Source organism: Physeter macrocephalus, chromosome 4 (assembly GCF_002837175.3).
Source record: "Physeter macrocephalus isolate SW-GA chromosome 4, ASM283717v5, whole genome shotgun sequence".
Taxonomy (NCBI): domain Eukaryota; kingdom Metazoa; phylum Chordata; class Mammalia; order Artiodactyla; family Physeteridae; genus Physeter; species Physeter macrocephalus.
This window is the reverse complement of record NC_041217.1, coordinates 49,976,046-49,999,316: the sequence shown is the minus strand read 5'-3', so window position 1 is coordinate 49,999,316 and position 23,271 is coordinate 49,976,046. Positions and strand designations below refer to the sequence as shown.

General features: G+C 37.5%; 1 protein-coding gene across 3 annotated transcripts in view; it reads right to left on the bottom strand.

Moving 5' to 3' along the window:
• TDRD5 (tudor domain containing 5) overlaps positions 1-23,271 on the bottom strand; it is a 93,594-nt gene that overhangs the window by 18,913 nt on the left and 51,410 nt on the right. For 2 of the 3 annotated variants that reach the window (XM_007109038.2, XM_007109037.2), the window contains exons 8-12: positions 21,980-22,200; positions 19,719-19,931; positions 19,060-19,126; positions 6,957-7,157; positions 6,074-6,232 (exon numbers count right to left, since the gene is read on the bottom strand). In XM_007109038.2, the coding sequence (XP_007109100.1) occupies positions 6,074-6,232; positions 6,957-7,157; positions 19,060-19,126; positions 19,719-19,931; positions 21,980-22,200 (861 nt within the window). Of the gene's footprint in view, positions 1-3,286; positions 3,452-6,073; positions 6,233-6,956; positions 7,158-19,059; positions 19,127-19,718; positions 19,932-21,979; positions 22,201-23,271 lie in introns of all 3 variants that reach the window. The other variant, XM_007109036.2, reaches the window with a different exon arrangement.

Here is a 23,271-nt window from a genome sequence, read left to right as displayed (position 1 = left end):
AAAGCTGTCCCAATTAGCAGACAACACTATTGTCTATGTAGAAAATCCCAAAGAAATCTACAAAACACCTCCTAGAACTAATAAATGAATTTAGCTAGTTCACACCATACAAGGTTAAAACACAAAAATCAATTTCTACATACTAACAATGAAAATATAGAAACTGAAATAAAAAGATATCATTTATAATTGCTCCCAAAGTAAATTAAATAATTAGATAAGTATTACCTAAGTTAGCTTAATCTTTGTTAGCTTTAAATACCTAAAGATAACAAAACACGTTCTGTATATTAAAAACCATAACACATTGATGAAGGAATAAAAGAAAACCTAAATAAATATATATACTGTGCTCACAGATTAAAGATGTTAATTCTCCTCAAATTTATCTACAGATTTAATGCAATTCCAATAAAAATCCCAGATACAGATAAGTTGATTCTAAAATTTAAATGGAAAGGAAAAGGAACCATAATATTAAAAATAATTTTGAAAAAGAGTAAAGTAGGGCTTCCCTGGTGGCGCAGTGGTTGTGCGTCCACCTGCCGATGCAGGGGACACGGGTTCGCGCCCCGGTCTGGGAGGATCCCACGTGCCGCGGGGCGGCTGGGCCCGTGAGCCGTGGCCGCTGAGCCTGCGCGTCCGGAGCCTGTGCTCCACGACGGGAGAGGCCACAACAGTGAGAGGCCCGCGTACTGCAAAAAAAATAAATAAAATAAAAAAATAAAAAAAAAATAAAAGTAGGTTTAGGGGATCTTAAAAAAAAAAAAAAAAAAGAGTAAAGTAGGAGGAATCATACTACCTAACTTTAAGAGGTATAAATCTACAGTAATCAAGACAGTATGCTACTGGTAAAGGAACAGACAGATCAATGGAGCAAAATAAAGGCTAGGAATAGTCTCACTCAAATATGGACATTTGGTTTTTGGAAGGTCTACAAAGGCAATTCAATGGAGAAAGCATAGTCTTCTCAACAAATAGCACTAGAACAACTGGACATCCATATGCAATAAAATGAAATTTAACCTAAATCTCACACCTTATAGGAAAATTAAATCAAGATGTCTTGACACTGAAAACACTGTACATAAAAGAAAAAAACCTGATAAACTGAACTTTCTCAAAATTAAAAACCTTTCCTGTATGAAAGACACCATTAAGAGAATGAAGCTACAAGTGGGAGAAAATATTTGAAAATTGCAAAACTGGGGCTTCCCTGGTGGCGCAGTGGTTGCGCGTCCGCCTGCCAATGCAGGGGAACCGGGTTCGTGCCCCAGTCTGGGAGGATCCCACATGCCGCGGAGCGGCTGGACCTGTGAGCCATGGCCGCTGAGCCTGCGTGTCCGGAGCCTGTGCTCCGCAACAGGAGAGGCCACAGCAGAGGGAGGCCCGCGTACCATAAAAAAAAATAAAAAAAAAAAAAAAGAAAATTGCAAAACTGACAAAGGGCTATCCAGAACATATCCAGAACAAAAACCCAACAGTAAGAAAGAAAAAAAAACAATCAAAAAATGAACATGTGAATGGCAAATAAGCACTTGATAAGATGGTCAGCATCATAGTCATTAGGGAAATGCAGAGTAAAATCATACTGTGATACTACTACACACCTATGAGAATGGCTAAATATAATAATTACTGACAATATCAACTGCTGATAAGATATGGAGCAACTGGAACTCACACACTGCTGGTGGGAATGCAAAACGGTATACCCAGTCTGGAAAAGTTTGACCACATAAACCAGCAATCCTACTCCTGATTATGTTTATAAAAAAACCTGTAGGGCTTCCCTGGTGGCGCAGTGGTTGCGCGTCCGCCTGCCAATGCAGGGGAACCGGGTTCGCGCCCCGGTATGGGAGGATCCCACATGCCGCGGAGCGGCTGGGCCCGTGAGCCATGGCCGCTGAGCCTGCGCATCCGGAGCCTGTGCTCCGCAACGGGAGAGGCCACAACAGAGGAAGGCCCGCATACCACACACACACAAAAAAAAACCTGTACACAAATATTTATAGAAACTCTATTCATAATTACCAAAACCTGAAATAACCAAAATGTCCTTCAATGCATGAATGGATATACAAACAGTGGTACATCCATACACTAAAATACTACTCATCATCAAAAGAAATGAACTATTGACACATGCAACAATTTGGATGAAGGTACTATGCTGAATCAAAGAAACCCCTATTGGGAAGTTACATACCGTATGATTCCACTTATATGATAGTTCTGAAAACGTAAAACTACAGTGACAGAAAACATAAATGGTTGCTAGGGGGTTAGGGATTTGGGGAGATGTAATTATAAAGGGGTAGCACCAGGGAGCTTTCTCAGATGATGGAATCATTCTGCCTCCTGATTGTGGGGGTGGTTACATAAATCTATATGTGTATTGATAGGACAGTACTCCGAATACAAAGTCAATTGTGTACTGTATGTTGATTTAAAGAGAAAGAAATATTAACACCAGAGAAAATAAAAGTTATGCAGGAAAGGAAAACTTGCCACAACATACTACTTGGCTGTAAATAGCATTTACCGAGTCATAGCAATAAAATATTGAATGGTGATCTAATGGAAAGTTTGATATAACTATATTAGTAAGATGATGGTGAGGGAACAGAAAGGATATTTTTGTCCGTGGTGGGGAAGAAGGGATGAAAGAGAACTAAACCCTCATCTCTAGTAGTAAGAAGGGCATACATACTTAAAACTGAAGAATCAGGAAATAACATAAGCATGCTATTTAATGAAAGAAATCGAGGTAAATTCCAAAAAAAGCAGCTAAAAGAGATGAAAATGGTTGCTTGGTGAAATAGGAAATGTAGGGGAAGGGGTTATAGGGAACTCTAAGCTGTGTGTACACAAACATTTGTTTGTTTTTTTTTTTAAAGCTGTGAATACACAAACATTTGATTAAAATAAAAATAAAGTATATCCTTCAAAAAAGTTGTCAACATTTTTCCTGATGGGTTTTCTTAATACCGTTTCTCAATACTAGTTTCCATTCACTGCATAATTCTTGAAGACTGTCCAGAGCTATGGGATAGTAAAACACATCAAAGTCAAAAAATGTCGTTTCCTTTTTTGTGATCATGGCTATATTGCTGCAACTTTGGTCTCGGTGACTGTTGAAGAATTTGTAATTCATCTGTGGGAGATGCTCCGATGGCACTGGAGCAGTAGGGTTTAAAGAGCTATGTTATTCCAGTACCCTTCACTTATGAATTAATTATATTACATTAATTACATTTAAAAAAACTATCTTCCCTTCTCCTACCTCATTTTCTTCCTTCAGATCTTTGAGCTCGGAGATGGAACACTCTGGATCGTCTTCACAGCTCTTCTCTTGGGTTTTCAAAGAACTGAATTCAGGATCCTTTAACGGCTCCTTTGAGGTGACTGACTTAAGGTGACGGAAAGCCTTTCCATCATTAATATCTCGCTAGAAGATATGAAAGAGAAATTATTTTATTTTCTATAATATTTCCAAAATCTACTTGCCTATAAATTCTGAGGGGAATTTTTTGCTATGGTTCATGCATATGCCATATTATTTTCTAACTTTATGCATGACCCTAGGTCTTCCCATCCTACTAAACTAGTTCAGGCTGAAAAACATGTATGGAGTACATATTACGTAGTGTGTACAGGGTAGCTCTGTGGATATAAAGATGAATGCAACAGGTCCCAGCTCTAAAGGAACTCAAAATATAGCATGAACACACACAATCAGATAATCACAGCACAACCTTCAGTGTAGAGCCAACACAGAGATATGACCAAAATATCATTGGGGAAGGAGGATGTCTGAGAACATGCAATAAAGGAGATAACACAAATTGTTAGGATGCATAAAAGAAGAGTAGGAATTACAGGGAACTCGGTGTATAGAGGTAGGTGTATGTGTGTGTATCTGTGTGTGTAGCATATGGGAGTCTTGATATGTTAAAATATAGGCTGGGATAGGATAGAGGAGCTTTGGACCTTTTTTGCAGAAAAGATGGCCTTATTTCATTTTCAGGACTGAACTACGATTATTTAAAGACATCAACACAGTGATAAGATATTCTAAAAACTTTTAAGGTTGAATTCAACTCACTATTTAAGAATCAGGAAGGGCTTCCCTGGTGCACCAGCGCAGTGGTTGAGAGTCCACCTGCCGATGCAGGGGACACGGGTTCGTGCCGCGGTCCGGGAAGATCCCACATGCCACGGAGCGGCTGGGCCCGTGAGCCATGGCCACTGAGCCTGCGCGTCTGGAGCCTGTGCTCCGCAACGGGAGAGGCCACAACAGTGAGAGGCCCGTGTACCGCAAAAAAAAAAAAAAAAAAAAAAAAAATCAGGAAATACAACTGTTCTAATCAAGTAATAACAACTAGCAAAAATTCAGGTTTCAGAAAGCCAAACATGCCAAACAAGCCCAAATAATTTTAACTTATTTTATTTATTTATTCATTTTTTTTTTGCGGTACACGGGCCTCTCACTGTTGTGGCCTCTCCCGTTGCGGAGCACAGGCTCCGGACACGCAGGCTCAGTGGCCATGGCTCACCGGGCCAGCCGCCCTCGCAACCACTGTGCCACCAGGGAAACCCTATTATTATTTTTTAAATAAATTTATTTATTTATTTTTGGCTGCATTGGGTCTTTGCTGCTGTGCATGGGCTTTCTCTAGTTGCAGCGAGTGGGGGCTACCGTTCGTAGCAGTGTGTGGGCTCCTCATTGCGGTGGCTTCTCTTGTTGTGGAGCACGGGCTCCAGGCGCATGGGCTTCAGCAGTTGCTGCACATGGGCTCAGTAGTTGTGGCTCGTGGGCTCTAGGGTGCAGGCTCAGTAGTTGTGGCACATGGGCTTAGTTGCTCTGTGGCATGTGGGATCTTCCCAGACCAGGGCTCGAACCCGTGTCCCCTGCATTGGCAGTTGGATTCCTAACCACTGTGCCAGCAGGGAAGTCCACTAATTTTAAACTAAAATGAAATCTAAAATGTTGACATCATTTTAAACATGCAGCAGTAAACATTCATACATATTTTTCAGAGTAGGTGAATCTCTCAGTAGTCAAATGGCCTTTTTAAAAAATTTTTTATTGAAAAATAGGTAATTTACAACGTTGTGTTAGTTTCAGGTGTACAGCAAAGTAGCCTTTCCTTTTTATCTTCTCTAATAGTAAAAGTCCACTAAAAAAATGACATCCCTATAATTTAAAAAGTCAGATATATAAAACATACTTACACAAAATAATATTTTCATATTTTATTCAAAGCAAAAAAGCTTTGCTGTGTCCAAAAAAATAAATTTTGGGCTCTCAAACTGAACCCAATCTATATTCTTAGCCCAGTATTTGTTGCCATGAGGAATATGAGACTCAGAGGACATGTCTATTTATCTGCTCATTTGTTGAAAAATCATTTAACTTATTACTTACTAATGTGCTTCACTTTACTTATATCTAAAATGGGGATCTTAAAGCACCAATCTGGTAAAGTGGTTGTGAAGATTAAATTAACTAGTACATGCAAGTACTTAGAACAGTACCTGCCATGCAGTATGAGTTCAATAAGTGTCAGTTATTATTTTTTTATTATTGGTACTGAGGGATGGAATAATACATAATATTATTATTACTGTGGGTTGGAGTTGCCACAAGGTTTACAGAGAAAGTAAGAAATGAGAATACTTCAAGAAGAATCTAAGGAGTGTAGAGGGAAGAACAGCATTTGGGTCAGTGTAGGTGAGGTCACAACTGCAGCAAGGCAGCAGTGGAATTCAGTGTATGAGAGAAATCATACAGGAAAAGCATGGCTGAAGTAAAGGTTTAAACCAGCAAATGATGAGAGACAAGATAATTGTTAAGATTACTGCATAGTTTCCAAACTTTCCTAGGTTATGAATGCTGCAGTTTCATCATCAGTAAAATAGGTTAATTATAGTCACTACATCACAGAGATTTTATAAGTATTAAATAATATATTTAAAGTGCCTTTTATAGTGTTTGGCATATAGTAAGTACTCTTTAAGTATTAACAATAATAAAAAGAATATGATGATGTTTGCAAAAACCTCTTACCGGGGTATATAATTCTCTCTCTTTTGATTGTGGACTTATCTCTCGATCTTCATTAAAATAGTGCTGCTGGAAAGGATAACGCAGTTCTGTCAGGACAAGGTCCTCTGGCCCTGCACTGGATTTAGTGTATAAAGTTAAAGGGTTGAGGTCTCTGAAACCCTAGGATTAAAAAAATACGAAGGAAGTTTAGTTTCTCAGAGAAAAAGTGAAAAAGTTAGCACTTCATCATTTTCAAATGTTGTAGAAATGCATTATCTTCTAAAATTTAATAGTCAGATTTTTTTCCATAGTGATAGATTTGCTAGCCACAAAAATTATCAACATCAACATAAATGGCAATGTAGACACTGCTATCAATAATTACAAAATAAGAGAGTGTTGCTCTTCTCTAAGAAAACTTCAGAAAATTAAATAATTGGGGGTAAGACAGAATCCTCAATCAATTATTTAAAATAAAAGTATATTCTAAAGGACAATAAGCCAAATGTAGTTTTTTTGTGATCATGTGAAAATTAAGAAAGTGCTCTGCATTAAGAAGGTAGGGGCTTCCCTGGTGGCGCAGTGGTTGAGAATCCGCCTGCCGATGCAGGGGACACGGGTTCGTGCTGCGGTCCAGGAAGATCCCACATGCCAGGGAGCGGCTGGTTCGGTGAGCCATGGCCGCTGAGCCTGTGCGTCCGGAGCCTGTGCTCCGCGACGGGAGAGGTCACAACAGTGAGAGGGCTGCGTACCGCAAAAAAAAAAAAAAAAAAAAAAAAAAGGCAGGAATCTCACAGATATCGCTAAAGAATAAATCAAATAACCTTCAGTATTAAATTCTCTTATACCTTAAACTGTTGAGATTAAATACAATACATTACAAAATACATCCAGACTGCTCCACCTTAGAAGGGACATTTTCTCGGCATACAATAGCATGGCCCTCTGTTCTCAAGACATGATGGAAATAGATGTCTTCATGTGAGGATGTATCACACAGAAAAATGTTAAGGACTCCATCTACATATTCATCCACTACCCCCACTAATGGCTTCAAACCACACAACTTCTGGAACTGCAAAATAGCTCTGGATGTCCAATGTTCCTGAAACACAAATAAGATATGAGATTCAGATGACAGATTCAAACATGAATTATAAAAACCATATACAAAAATGAATTCCTAATGAACTAGAGATTTTCGTGGGAAAATCAAAGCATGAAAATACTAAAATAACACATTTGAGGATATTTATGATTTGCGGATGAGAAAAGTCAGAATAAAGGAAAAATGATGAAAATGGGATTATGGGAAAAAACTTATTTTAATGTGATGAAAAACTTTCATGTTTGGAAATGTTTGAGTTAGACTATTGGACCAACCCTCCCATAGAAACTAAATATTCTAGATAAAATATTTTTTAAATATGTCCCCAAAGCATCAAAGAACTGACAAAAGTGTAACAAATTATCAGGCCAAAATTAAAGGGAAAGTGGGAACTATTTTTGCCCTCAGGGTATGTGCTAATCCAGGCAAATCTTCACTTTGGTTTTGATGGTCTCACAGGTCAAAGAGGACAGAAATCAAAGCCAGTATCCACCCAGAGTAGGGAGCGGAGAGGAGGACTTTCCTTTATTAAGCTGAGTCCCTAGGGGTTCATGCTCAGGATAAGGAGGAAAAGAAATAAACTAGCCTTCACACGGATTTGCAGCTCAATTTTCACATCAACTTGTGGTACACAAATCCTCAGGTTGTTCATTTAAATTAACATGGTTCCAGACTGGTCGTACTGCTAGATACCTGGCAGAAGCGAATGTAAATCTCTCTGGAGGTAAGCAATCTCAATCTGTATTCAACCATTTTTACAAAAATTTTTAAAAGTCAATGAGCAGTACACAAAGATAAAAAGCATATAAAGAGACAATGAATCACAAGGAAGAACAAAGAGAAACAACATAACTAATACAAAACCTCAAAAACTTTAGATATTTGAATTTCCAGATGAATTATAAAAGAACTAACGTACTATGCTTAATATAAAAACAAAAAAAACAAAATTAATTTGAAAGCTTCTGCAGAGACTTGCAATCTATTAAAAATTGATCTAGCAGAATTAAAGAACCAAGAGAACTTTCAGAAAGTAATAATATAATAACCAAAATTAAAAACTTAATAGGTTTATTCAATAGCAGATTAGGTAGAATTAAAGAGTATATCAGTAAAGTAGAAGGTGATTTGGAAAAGTTACCCAGAATGCAGCACAGAAGACAGAAATATGTAACATACAGAAGAGAGGTTAAAAGATATGGAAGGTAAATTGAGAAGGTTTAACATACTTTTAATTATCGTTCTAGAAAAAGAGAGGCAGGAACAGAGAGAGAGGGGGAATATAAATATGAATATGGGGAAATGACAATAATTGAAGAGATAATGGCTGGGAATTAGCCAGATTTAATGAAAAGTAACAATGTACAGATAAAAAGTCCAATGAACCACAAAGCAGGATAAATAAGAATAAATCCACACATAAACATATTAAAACTGAAGAACACGGTTTTCAGACTTCAGAAACATGTTAGAGTGGAAAAACTACCTTTGTCTCCCCCTTTCAATCTACATCCAGTAAAACATCCACAACTCAACAAAGGTGCCTCCGCCCAACACAATAGGGCACTGGAGAATTCCACACATCTGCACACCCAAAGCTGGGTGTACTGGAACGCACAGTGGGGGCGAGGGAACCTCAGAGCCCGTGCCTGCAATCTGGGCCCTCCAACTGAGGCAGCGGAGCCCACAGCTTCAGAGAACCCAGTAGCAGCAGGGAAGGTAGTGTCTCAAGGGATCCCAGACACAAGGAAAGAGCCAACCATCCTGGTGACGACAGCGGCTCTGGCAGAAGCTTGGCAGCAACGACCCTGGTGACACAAAAAGCAACAAAGAAGGCATGGAGCCACACCTATTACGGAGTAGGTGGAGGCTGAAAAGTGCTAACTCTCAAATATGACCAGAGGCAGCTCAAGGAAGAGAAACCGAAAACTTGTGTGACGGCGCCACCTACTGGAGGGAATCTAACTCCTAACCTGTCATTTAATACTAAATGCACTGGCTCAAGAACACTTCATCAACATGAGGAGCCACAATGACACGGTACCACAAAAAGACAATGACAATTCTCCAGAAACTAAAGTTATGGAATGTTCCAATTTAACTGACAGAGAATTCAAAATAGCTGTTGTGAAGAAATTCAATGAGCTAAAAGAAAACTCAGAAAGGCAGTTTAATGAGTTCAGGAATAAAATGAATGAACAGAATGAATACTTTACTGAAGAGACTGAAACTTTAAAAAAGAACCAAACAGAAATTCTGGAGCTGAAGAACTCAATAAATGAGACGAAGAATGCATTAGACTGGGACTAGAGCAGACCATATGGAAGAGAAAATTAGTGAGCTTGAAGATAGAAATCTAGAAATGATACAAGTAGAAGAGGAAAGGGAAGATATTTAAAATGAGGAAATCCTACAAGAGCTCTCCAACTCTTTAAGGACAGGCAACACTAGGATAATGAGTATCCCAGAAGGAGAACAGAGGGAAAAGACAGCAGAGAGATTATTTAAAGAAATAATACAATGCAAATCAAAATGACAATGAGATATCATCTCACACCGGTCAGATTGGCCATCATCAAAAACTCTAGAAATAATAAACGCTGGAGAGGGTGTGGAGAAAAGGGAACCCTCTTGCACTGCTGGTGGGAATGTAAATTGATACAGCCACTATGGAGAACAGTATGGAGGTTCCTTAAAAAACTACAAATAGAACTACCATACGACCCCGCAATCCCACTACTGGGCATATACCCTGAGAAAACCATAATTCAAAAAGAGTCATGTACCAAAATGTTCATTGCAGCTCTATTTACAATAGCAAGGACATGGAAGCAACCTAACTGTCCATCAACAGATGAATGGATAAAGAAGATGTGGCACATATATACAATGGAATATTACTCAGCCATAAAAAGAAATGAAACTGAGTTATTTGTAATGAGGTGGATAGAACTGGAGTCTGGCATACAGAGTGAAGTAAGTCAGAAGGAGAAAAACAAATACCGTATGCTAACACATATATATGGAATCTAAGAAAAAAAAATGTCATGAAGAGATTAGTGGTAGGACAGGAATAAAACACAGACCTACTAGAGCATGGACTTGAGGACATGGGGAGGGGGAAGGGTAAGCTGTGACGAAGTGAGAGAGTGGCAGGGACATATATGCACTACCAAATGTAAATTAGATAGCTAGTGGGAAGCTGCCGCATAGCACAGGGAGATCACCTCTGTGCTTTGTGACCACGAGAGGGGTGGGATAGGGACGGTGGGAGGGAGGGAGACACAAGAGGGAAGAGATATGGGAACATATGTATATGTATAACTGATTCACTTTGTTGTAAAGGAGAAACTAACACACTATTGTAAAACAGTTATACTCCAATAAAGATGTTAAAAAAAAAAAAAAGAAAGTAAAAAGAAAGAAAAAAAAAAAAAGAAATAATACAAACCTGGGGAAGAAACTGGATATACAAGCCCATGAAGCTAAGAGAATATCTAATTGCCTCTATGCAAAAAGACCTCCTCCAAGACATAATATTAAAATTGTCAAAAGTCAATGACAAAGAATTTTAAAGGCAGCCAGGGAAAAAAGGATGGTGACCTACAAAGGAGCCCCCATTAGGCTATCAGTAGATTCTCAGCAGAAACCCTACAGGCCAGGAGGGAGTGGAATGACATTCTCAAAATACTAAAAGATAAAAACTGTCAGCCATGAATACCCTATTTCAGCAAAGTTATCATTCAGATATGAAGGAGAAACAAAGACTCCCAGACCAACAAAAGCTGAAGGAGTTCATCAACATTAGACCTGCCTTACAAAACATGTTGAAAGGAGCTCTTCAACCAGAAAAAAAAATGGCAAAAATACACAAAACCTTGAGCAAAGTAATAAAAAGACAGAACTGGAAAACTGCAACTCTCTATCAGAATAGATTTTTAAACACTTTATTAATAAATAGTATAAAATCTAAAGGGAGAAAAAATAAAGCAGAAAAACAAATACAGCTCTCTTAGTTTGATAACTCACAACATAAAAAGGGGTAATTTAAGACAACAAAAACAAATTTTATAGGGCAAGAGGAAAAGGACAGAAATTGTATAGGTAAATGAATATAAGATGCTATCAGCAGAAAATGGACTATTTTAATTGAGATGTCTTATACAAACTTCAGGGTAAACACAGAACATAAAAATAGAGCAGAGACACAAAAAACAGCAAAAGAGGAAGCTAAGAAAAATATCTTAGAAAACCACCAAACCAAAATGGCAGACAAACAGAAGGAAAAAGAAACAATGGGGGAAAAAAAAAGAAACTATGGGAGATTTAAAGCAACCAGAAAACAAAAGCTAAAAAGCCAACATCCAACTATCAATAATCACCCTAAATGTAAATAGACTAAATTCACCAATCAAAAGACACAGAGTGGCTGGATGGATTACAAAGCAAGACCCAACTAAATGTTCCCTCCAGGAGACTCATCTCAGCTCTAAATACAAACATAGGCTCAAAGTGAAGGGATGGAAGATGATTCTCCAAGAAAACAGCAGCCAAAAGAAAGTAGATATAGCCATATTCATATCAGGCAAAATAAACTTCAAGTCAGAAAAAGTAACAAGAGACAAAAATGGACAGTATAATAAAGGGGAAAACACATCAAGGAGACGTAACAGCGATTAATATATTTGCAGCTAATATAGGAGCACCAAAATATATAAAACAATTATTGACAGACCTAAACAGAGAAATTGGCAGCAACATGTAACAGGAGAGGACTTTAATAACACCCCACTTACATCTATAGATAGATCATCCAGACAGAAAGTCAACAAGGAAACACTGGCCTTAAATGAAACAACAGACAAGATGAATTTGATAGATTTGTACAGAACATTCATTCCACCCAAATGCAGCAGACTATATACATTCTTCTCAAGTGCACATGAAACTTTCTCAAGGATAGACCGTATGTTGGGATGCAAAACAAGTCTCCCTAAATTGAAGAAGACTGAAATCATATCAAGTATCTTCTCTGATCACAATGGAATGAAACTAGAAATCAACTACAAGAAGAAAACTAGAAAAGTCACAAATATATGGAAACTGAGCAACATGCTACTGAACAACTATTGGGTCAATGAAGGAATCAAAGAAGAAATAAAAAATTACCTGAAGACAAATGAAAATGAAAATACAACATACCAAAATCTATGGGATGCAGCAAAAACATTACAAAGAGGGAAGTTTATAGCAATATAGACCTACTCTTAAGAAACAAGAAAAATCTCAAATAATCTAACCTTACAGCTAAAGAAACTAAAAAAAAAACAAAGGGCAAAGTTAGCAGAAGGAAGGAAATAATAAAGATCAGAGCAGAAATACATAAAATAGAGAGTAAAAGGACAGTAGAAAAGATCAATGAACTAAGTGCTGGTTCTTCAAAAACATGAACAAAATTTGACAAACCGTTAGCTAGACTCACTAAGAAAAAAGCGAGAAGGTCCTGATAGATAAAATCAAACAAAAGGCAGAAATAACAACAGATATCACATCAAGATTATAAAAGAATATTATGAACAGTTATATACCAATAAATTAGACAGCCTAGAAGAAATGAATAAATTCTTAGAATCATACAAACTTCCAAGACTGAATCAGGAAGAAACAGAAAATCTGAATAGACTGATCACTAGCACAGAGACTGAAACAGTAATCAAAAGCTCCTGAAAAAACAAAAGTCCAGGACCAGACAACTCCACAGGTGAATTCTACCAAAGAGTCAAAGAAGATTTAATACCTATCCTTTTCAAACTATTCTATAAAACTGAAGAGAAGGGAACATTTCCTAACTCATTTTAAGAGGTCAACAGCACCCTGATACCAAAAGCAGATAAAGACAACACACAAAAAAGAAAATTCGGGCCACTATCTCTAATGAACATAGATGCAAAATCCTCAACAAAATATTAGCAAACTGAATACAACAGTACATCAAAAAGATCATACTCCATGATTAAGTGGGATTTATTCCACACAACAGTGGTTCAATATTCACAAATCAATCAATGTGATATACCACATTCACAAAATGAAGGATAAAAGCCATATGATCATCTCACTGGATGCAGAAAAGGCACTTGACAAGATTCAAAGCCCATTTATGATAAAAACTCTCAATAAAGAGGATACAGAAGGGACATATCCTCAACATAGTAAGGGCCACATATAACAAACCCCCAGCTAACATCACATTCAAAGGAAAAAAATTGAAAGCTATCCCCCTAAGATCAGGAACAAGACCAGGATGCCCGTTCTCGCCACTTTTATTCAACACAGTATTGGAAGTCCTAGCCAGAGCAATCAGGCAAGAAAAAGAAATAAAAAGCATCCAAATTGGAAAGGAAGGAGTAAAACTGTCACTATTTGCAGATGACATGATTTTATATATAGAAAACCCTAAAGACTCCATCAAAAAACTCTTAGAAATAATAAGTGAGTAAAGTAACAGGATACAAAATCAATATACAAAAATCTGTTGCATTTCTATATGCTAACAATGACCTAGCAGAAAGAGAAATTAAGAAAACTATCTCATTTGCAATTGCAACAAAATAAAACATTTAGGAATAAATTTAACCAAAGAGGTGCAATATCTGTATATTGAAAACTATAGGGACTTCCCCGGTGGTGCAGTGGTAAAGAATCCACCTGCCAAAGCAGGGGACACAGGTTCGATCCCTGGTCCAGGAAGATCCCACATGCCGCGGAGCAACTAAGCCCGTGCACCACAACTACTGAGCCTGCACTCTAGTGCCCGCGAGCCACAACTACTGAAGCCCGTGTGCCTAGAGCCCATGCTCCACAACAAGAGAAGCCACTGCAACGAGCAGCCCGTGCACCGCAACGAAGAGTAGCCCCCACTCGCCTCAACTAGAGAAAAGCCTGTGCGCAGCAACAAAGACCCAACGCAGCCAAAAATAAAATAAATAAATTAAAAAAAAAGAGAACTCATACAACTCAAAACAATAAAAACAAACAACTTGATTTAAAAATGGGCAGAGGAACAGAATAGACATTTTTCCAAAGAAGACATACGTATGGTCAACAGGTACATGAAAAGATGCTCAACATCACTAATTACTATGGAAATGCAAAACAAGACCATAATAAGATAGCACCTCACACCTGTCAGAACGGCTATTATCAAAAAGGCAAGAAATAAGTGGTGGCAAGGATGTGGAGAAAAAGGGAAACCTGTTGGTGGGAATGTAAATTGGTGACTCCACTATAGAAGACAGTATGTAGAGTCCTCAAAAAATTAAGATTAGAACTATCATATGATCCAGCTATCCCACTTCTGGGTATTTATTCAAAGAATATGAAAACACTAATCTGAAAAGATATCTCAACCCTCATGTTCTTTGGCATTATTTACAATAGCCAAGATATGGAAACAACTGAAGTGCCCATCAACAGACGAATGGTAAAGAAGATGTGGTATATATGTACATAACGGAATACTGCTCAGCTTTAAAAAAAAGATAAATGTCTTGCCATTTGCAACAACATGGATGGAACTTGAGCATTTTATGCTAAGTAAAATAAGTCAGATAGAGAAAGAGAACTACCACATGATTCCACTGATGTGGAGTATTAAAAAAAATATGAATAAACAAACAAAAATAAAATAATGTACAAACCAAACAAAAACAAATACATATATATGGAGAACAGAGTAGTGATTACCAGAAGGGAAGGGGAAGGGGGGAGGGCAAAATGGGTAAAGGGGGTCAGGCCAACTATGGTTACAGGTGGAAAATAAATTTTTGGTAGTGAACATGTGGTAGGGTATCAAGAAGTAGAAATATAATGTTGTACACATGAAACTTATATAATGTTATAAATCAACATTACCTCAATTACAAATAAATAATTTTGTTTCCTAAAGAGTAAATTTACAAGTTTCAATTTCATTAGCAGATATTTTTAATGCCATCCTGAAATTGTTAAAATCATAGTATCCTTTGAAAAAATATCCTAGGGCTTCCCCGGTGGCACAGTGGTTAAGAATCTGCCTGCCAATGCAGGGGACACGGGTTCAAGCCCTGGTCCAGGAAGATCTCACATGCCGCGGAGCAACTAAGCCCGTGTGCCACAACTACTGAGCCTGCGCTTGAGAGCCCGTGAGCCACAACTACTGAGGTTGCGCGCCACAGCTACTGAAGCCCGCACACCTAGAGCCTGTGCTCTGCAACAAGAGGAGCTACCACACTGAGAAGCCTGTGCACCGCAACAAAGAGCAGCCCCTGCTCGCCGCAGCTAGAGAAAGCCCATGCACAGCAACAAAGACCCAAAGCAGTCAAAAATAAATAAATAAATATATAAATTTATAAAAAAGAAAGAAAGAAGAAATATCCTGGATTATTGAGAAGGTCTTTCTTCTATACAGATAGCAAATATCTATAAAATAAAAATCTATCCTGCTTTTTAAAAAAGCTGAAGAACACAAGTAACAAATACAAAATCTTAAAAACAGCTACAGACAAAAAGGATATTGCCTTCAAAGGAACATCCATTAGATGGACAGCTGGCTTAAATATCATAAGGGAAACCAGAAGCCAGTGTAATGATACCTTCCACGTGCTGAAGATAGTAACTGCCAACCTACAATTCTATACCTACTGAACATATCTTTCAAGAAAAAGCACAAAATGATATTTTCAGGTGAACATAACTGAGTTTGCCATCAATAAACCCTTACAAAATGAAATCCTAAAAGACACAGTTCAAACAGAAAGAAAATGTTCCCAGAGGGTTTGAGCAGCAAGACTGAAGAGCTAAGAAACTGAGAAATACATGACTAAATCTAAATGGACATTATTATTATTATATGCAGTTATTTTCTTGAGGGGTTAAAAACAATAACGTTAATTACAAAACAAAAATAGATCAGAAGAGGACGTTAAAGAAATTCGTGTTCTAATGTCCTTGCATTGCTACACACATATGCTGTACTTCCTAGAGTAATCACTGAAATAACATAGTGAATGATTAAAAAACATCTTCAAAACAAGGCATACAAGGTGAGAAAAAGAATAGGTAAGCCAGTGACTTTTCACTAGGGCCACTGGGTTCTCTCCAGTGCTTGCAAAGTTTAGTTGTCATCTAAGGATTTGGGTGGATTTTATATCCGTACAATGATTTTGGAACGCACCCATTCTATGGCTCCCTCCCTTTAAGTATTACACCCTAACTTCTAGCTGTTCTGCTATTCCCAAACAATGTCCTCTAATCCTGCAAGCCAGCAAGGCTGTAGACTAGGGAGTGACCTCAGGAAAGAAGCTGAAAAATTCCTGATCTTACCTATTGTGGTTTGACTTCCAAGGGTAGACTTCTACTTTTCTGCCTGCTTTAGATTTTGTATATGAAAGTATTAGCTCACCAAACCAGAAAAAAGATATAGAAATAAAGATATGAATGAGATACATTCAGTTAAAAAAATTTATTGAGCACCTACCATGCACCAAACATTGATCTAGGCACTGGAGATACAGTGGTAAATATGAGAGACAATATCCCTGATCTCAGGAATTACAATGTTGTATGTGAACAAACAATTAAAATAATACCAGATAGTGTTATAAAGATAAAACAAGGGACTTCTCTGGTGGTCTAGTGGTTAAGAATCTGTCTTGCAATGCAGGGGATGCCAGTTCGATTCCTGGTTGGGGAACTAAGATCCCACATGCCATGGGGCAGAAAGCCCGTGCACCGCAACTACTGAGCCCATGTGCTCTGGAGTCCGTGAGCCAAAACTAGAGAGCCCAAGTGCCACAACTACTGAGCCCACACACTCTGGAGCCCATGCACCACAACTAGAGAGCCCGCGTGCTGCAACTAATGAGCCTGCACACTCTGGAGCCTGCACGCCACAACTAGAGAGAAGCCCGCACACTGCAACAAAGAGCCCGTGTGCCTCAACTAAAGATCGCACGTGCCACAACTAAGACCCGATGCAGCCAATAAATAAATAAATAAATATTAATGGTACAGATGAACCCATTTGCAGAGCAGACATAGAGAATGCACAGGTGGACACAGTGGGCGAAGGGGAGAGTGGGATGAATTGGCATATTAATTTTGACATAAATATACTACTATGTGTAAAAGAGATAGTTAGTGGGAACCTGCTGTATAGCACAGGGAGCTCAGCCCAGTGCTCTGTGATGGCCTAGGTGGGTGGGATGGGTGGGGGAGGGAGGTCCACGAAGGAGGGGATGTGTGTATGTTTATGGGTGACTCACTTCACTGTGCAACAGAAACTAGCACAACACTGTAAAGCAATTATACTCCAATTAAAATAGATAAATTTTTTTTTAAAGATAAAACAAAATGATGATGAATGACTGAAGAGGAAGAGTGCACTTTACATTGACTGGCCAAGGAAGTCCTTCTTGGGGAAGTAACATTTGGGCTTAAATTTGAACGACAAGAAGGAGCCAACCATGAGAATTCTTTGAATAGGCTATTTCAGTGACCAGCATGGGCAGAAGTCCTAAGACCAGAAGCAGTTTAGGAAGGAAATTACAAAGAAAACGAAAAATGGAAGCCACCTGGCTGATATGAGAGTAATGGACATTGGTTATGAGTGGGTCACAAATTTAGCCTTGACCTCCCTGATGGAAGTACTAAAAAGAAACCTAGTCAGGGCTAAAATGCACCCTAAAAAACAATGCTGAGTAGTGACTCGCACAAAAACCATACTTTGCATATGTATAATACTCAAAAATCAGAAGTGGACTGAATTAGTCTAACAATAAAGGGACAGTTAAACAGGCTACAATGCACATTTAGCTAATAGATTACTTATGTACCTATTAAAATTGAGAACTATAACATGTAAATGTATTTATGCTACAATGTTGAGTGGAAAAATGGAATATAAAATGATTACTATTTTATATAAGCCTAAAAACCCTACAAAACCCTCATCCCCAACATCCAATAAACTAAACTGAAAGAAACTCATATCAAATTTCTAAATTGAATGCATTTGAATGGTGGAATTACAGATAATGTTTTTTCTTTTTCTTTTCTCTTTATTGTGTTTTTCAGATAAAAAATAGTATGGAATAATCCACATATATGTTAGCAACTGATAAGTTATTTAGGTTAAACAGACAAATATGGTGTAATAAATGTGTATGGCATGTATAATTAAGAGTTCTGAGGGAAAAAACATAAAATTAGGTGCATAATTATAGCTACATAAACAAATGTATCTATATGGATGAAAATGCCTCCTGCTCCATCCCACTCCAATCATCTCCCACCACTAGAGAATTCTTTAAAAAACATATATCTGATTGTGGCAGTTCCCTTTAGTTGCTCCTGAGTCTGGACATTGTGTCCAGACTCCTGCACATGGCTATGGGTCTCCACCTTACTTTACTGACTACTTCTCTGACATCATTTGCCATGCACCAATTCCAGCACATCCTCTATTATGTAGCCAAACAGAACCACTTAAAATTCCTCATATTTGAGATATTTCATGCTGCTCTCCCTTTGCCTGAAATGTCTTTCTTTTCTTGTTTGTCCAGTTAGAGAACTAATCTTCCTTCAAAGTTTCATGCAAATGCCACCTCTATTATGGGGCCTTCTCTGATTACCCCGAACAGAGATGAGCGCTCTTCCTTTTGCATCTCTACCACACGCTGCAAAATTTTCTAGCAAATATGACACAGCACAATTATTTTTGTCTACGTGCCTATCTTTCATACTGTCTACAATGATTTCTTTGAGGGCTCATTCTATGTTTTATTTTTGTATTCTGAGAACCTAGAATTGTTCTTGGCATCAAATGTTTGCTGATTAAACAGAAAACAAGCAAACATACCTCTACTGGTCTCACCCAAGCCAAAGAACAGGGGATAGCCTGAGCTGGAAGCCTGGTGTAGCAGCATCTGCAACAGATAATCAGATATATGAATATTTAATCATTTCAAAACTGCATTTTATGGAATCTCTTATCCATTCCTCGATTTAAGCTTTTCACACCATTTCAGAGTATTTTACTCATGCATTTTAAAATTAATGTCTTACACTTTAAAGTAACCTAAGAAATACACTTGTAAAAACATAATAGTCATTGAAAACCATGCAATTAAAATATAGGTAGGATATGTATATATCCTATATAACTGAAAATAAATAAATAAATAAAAGATAGGTAGGAACAGTTCACCCTTTATGCTATATAAATGCAACTCTTAGCATGACCCAAAGAATGATTTTCTTAACATAAGATTGAAATTTAGTCTCATGGTTCATTCAGATTCACAGTCATGTGAAAGAAGACGTGAGAGATTATAATCCAACTGTGATTATAATGACCAAATGACCATTTGCCAAACCAGCACTCAGATGAAAGGGGATGGAATGGAGGGTAGGATGGAGGGAGAGAGGCAGGAGGAAAGGAAGAGAGATCCTAAGCCCACAGAGCTTCAGCATTACAGCTCAAAACTTAAGTTGTCCTTATTCAGTTTATTAACTCACTTGAGGAACCTCAGGGAGGACTTCTGAACAGCTCCAATATTTCCAAAGTCTGGATAGAACACTTCAACTTCCTGTTTCCCAAGAATTCGATGGATAATGACCCGATACCACCACTTATCCTCAGAAATTCTTACACAACAGAGATGTCCCGGTTGGATAAAATACTCTGGCATGGCATACCGATCAGAAACCAGCTGATTAGAATAACAGCGCCTGCGGAATTCCATAATACACAGAAACCCAAAGGGGAAGAAAAAATTAAAGATCATTTTTATTGATGTATCAAGAGCAGGAATGTCTTGGCAAAAAGCAAAGAAAAAAATCCTCACTTTTTCTGATTTGGTAATGCTTATTATTAATATCAACTAATTTTCTTTTTCTTGTCCAAATCCCTTCTGTTATCAACAAACTTCTTCCAATAGAAACTTACTAAGTGATTATTATGTAACATTATGCCAGGTGTTCTCGGGTGGGAGGTGAGTATATAATGTGGTAAAGTTAGAAAAAAACTTTTGGAGAGATACAAAGTAAATTATTCTTATATGTGGCACCAATGTAAAAATCAGACATTTGTTGTACATGAATAAATCTAAAGTAACTGAATATGTAAACATTTTACATAGTGTTTACTAGCAAAGGACATGATTTTCCACTAGAGAAAAGATAATTTAGAGCAGTAGCTCTCTAAGTGTAGTTCACAAATCCCTGGGACCCTGATACCCTTTCAAAAAGTTCCTAAGATCAAAGCTCTTTTAATATTTTAGTATTATTATGAAATAGTTATTTGCCCTTTTCACTATGTTAATATTTGCATTGATGCTGCAAAAGCAAGGGTGGGTAAAATTCCCAGTGCCTTTGCTAAATCAAGGCAGTGGCATCCAACTGTACTAGTAAACATTTATTTTTCACTGCCATGCATAAAGAGGCTACTTTCACTTAAGAATGTCCTTGATAAAGCAATAAAAATTATTAAGTTTATTAAATCTCAACCACTGACTATCTTTTCAATATTCTCTGTAACAAAATGCAAGTACAAGTAAAATACTGCCCAAGTTGTTTTAATGAAAAGCACTTTTGCATTTCAGTTGTGAACTGAATTAGCTGCTTTTTGTGTGTGTGTGGAGATTTATTTTTACTTGGAAGATGAACTAGACACTATTTTCATGGAACACCATTTTTGCTTGAAAGGTCACTCACAAACTATGTTTATTCAGACTTGGGTATTTGCCACACATTTTCTCAAAAATGAAGCAAGCTTGCCACTTCAAGGAAAACATTGACGGTATTTATTGTCAACGATAAAATTCAAAAGCTTTCAAATGAAAATTAGGATTTGGGCAACGCTGCATCCACCACCATAAACATGACAGCTTCCTAATACTTAATACTTTTCTGATGCAATCAGTGATAATACTAATGAATGTGATTTTTTAAAGATATATTGTGTGATCAAACATGTTAACATCTGGAAGATTTATATAACTCAGTGAACCAGTATTTTCCAAGAGACCAATACATGATGTTTTAAAATCGTAGATAGTGGTAAAATTCAGGGCCAGTTCCACTGAGTCCACACTGAGAAGTTCCCTATGCTTACTTTAATGTTAAGCTACTGCTGTCTTGAAATTCTTAATACTTTTTAAATAAGGAGTCTTACATTTTAATTTTGCACTGGAGCCTGCAATTACATAGCTAGTCCTGGATCCATTCAAAGTGCAAAGGCAGAAAATGTATTTTAACATAGTAGAGTTTGAAAAGTTCAAATTCCACACTGAAACTAACTTCAAGAAACTACCACTTGTCAAGTTTCAGTATACTATCAAAGAGTATTTGCAATTTTCTGAAAAGGCTATTAAAATACTCCTTTTCCCAATTATGTATCTGTCAGAGGCCAGATGTTTTCATGTACTTCCACCAAAATAATGTATTTCAAGAAATTAAAAACAGAAGCAGATACTGAAATCCAACTTTCTTCTAGTAAGCCAGATATTAGAGATCTGCAAAAATGTAAAACAGTGCACTCTTCTAATTTTCATAAAAGTTATTTTTCATAAAATGTTATTTATATTCAGAAAAATGAATTTATCATTATTTTTAAGCAATATTTTAAATTTTTTACAGTTTTAATTTCTATATGATAAATATTGATAAACAAAAGTTCTCTTGGGTCCTTAATTTTTAAGAGCCCTGAGACCAAAATGTTTGAGAACTGACTTAGAATGAGATACATGAAAAATACATTGAAAACAACAGATTCCTACCGCATTTCAATCATCATGTCTTCAAGTAACTCTGATGAATCCCTGCTATAGATTCGGATGTAGAATTGACTAGGAGAGATGATACACTCCACAAAGACCCCCACGAGGGTACTGGTACCTAATGGGGGTAGTTTGCATAATTTCTTGTCCCGTACAGCATCAGGTGGGATATCATGATTTGCCATTGCCAAGTTGAGCTGTGATTTGTTAATTTCTACTTGCTACAAGTTAAAAAAAAAATCAAAGAAACCACTATAAATCTTTGAGTAACATTTCAAACTCCATGACAACGTTTCTTAAAATATATTTCATGAGTCACCTTTATCAGAATCACCTGGCAAATTATAAAAATGAAAATTCTTAGGCTTTAGCCCAGACTCACTCACTAGAAGTGAGGCCCACAATTATGCCTTTAAAAAATTCCTTAGGTGATCCTTACCTACATTAAAATATTAAAAGTACTGTCTTACGATATTAGGTAAAGAGTGAAAAGTGTGTCACACAACTGCCCTATATAAAATTGAAAACATCGTACTTCAAATACTTAGGCTGAACTAAGAGTCTCATCCTACCCAATTCTACCAACAAAGGCAACTTTAAAGAATAGATTAAATTTCAAGGCTTCCCTGGTGGCACAGTGGTTAAGAATTTGCCTGCCATTGCAGGGGACACGGGTTCGAGCCCTGGTCCGGGAAGATCTAACATGCCGCGGAGCAACTAAGCCCTTGTGCCACAACTAATACTTAATACTTTTAAGTACTTAATACTTTTAAGGCTTAATACTGAGCCTGTGCTCTAGAGCCTGTGAGCCACAACTACTGAGCCCACGTGCCACAACTACTGAAGCCTGCGTGCCTAGAGCCCGTGCTCCGCAACAAGAAAAGCCACTGCAAGGAGAAGCCCGCGCACGGCAACGAAAAGTAGCCCCCGCTCGCCGCAACTAGAGAAAGCGCGCACACAGTGACGAAGACCCAACACAGCCAAAAATAAATTTATTTTAAAAAAGAATGGATTAAATTTCAGACTAGTCTTCCAATCAAAAATACGGTTTCTCAAACACTCTCATTCTCAAATATATTATTTTCCTTCAGGCCTTTCTATTGTCCTCTAGAAAATATAGCAGTCTCTCCAAACAAAATGTTTTCCTTCTGTGAAAGAAGCCAGGTGTAAAGGGCAGAAGGCAAGAAGAGTAAGCAATTAATTCCTTAGTAACTACAAAATAAGTAATAGATGAGAATACAAAAAGGAAGAAGTGTGTGTGGAGATAGAATAAAGGAGGAAAACAATAAAAG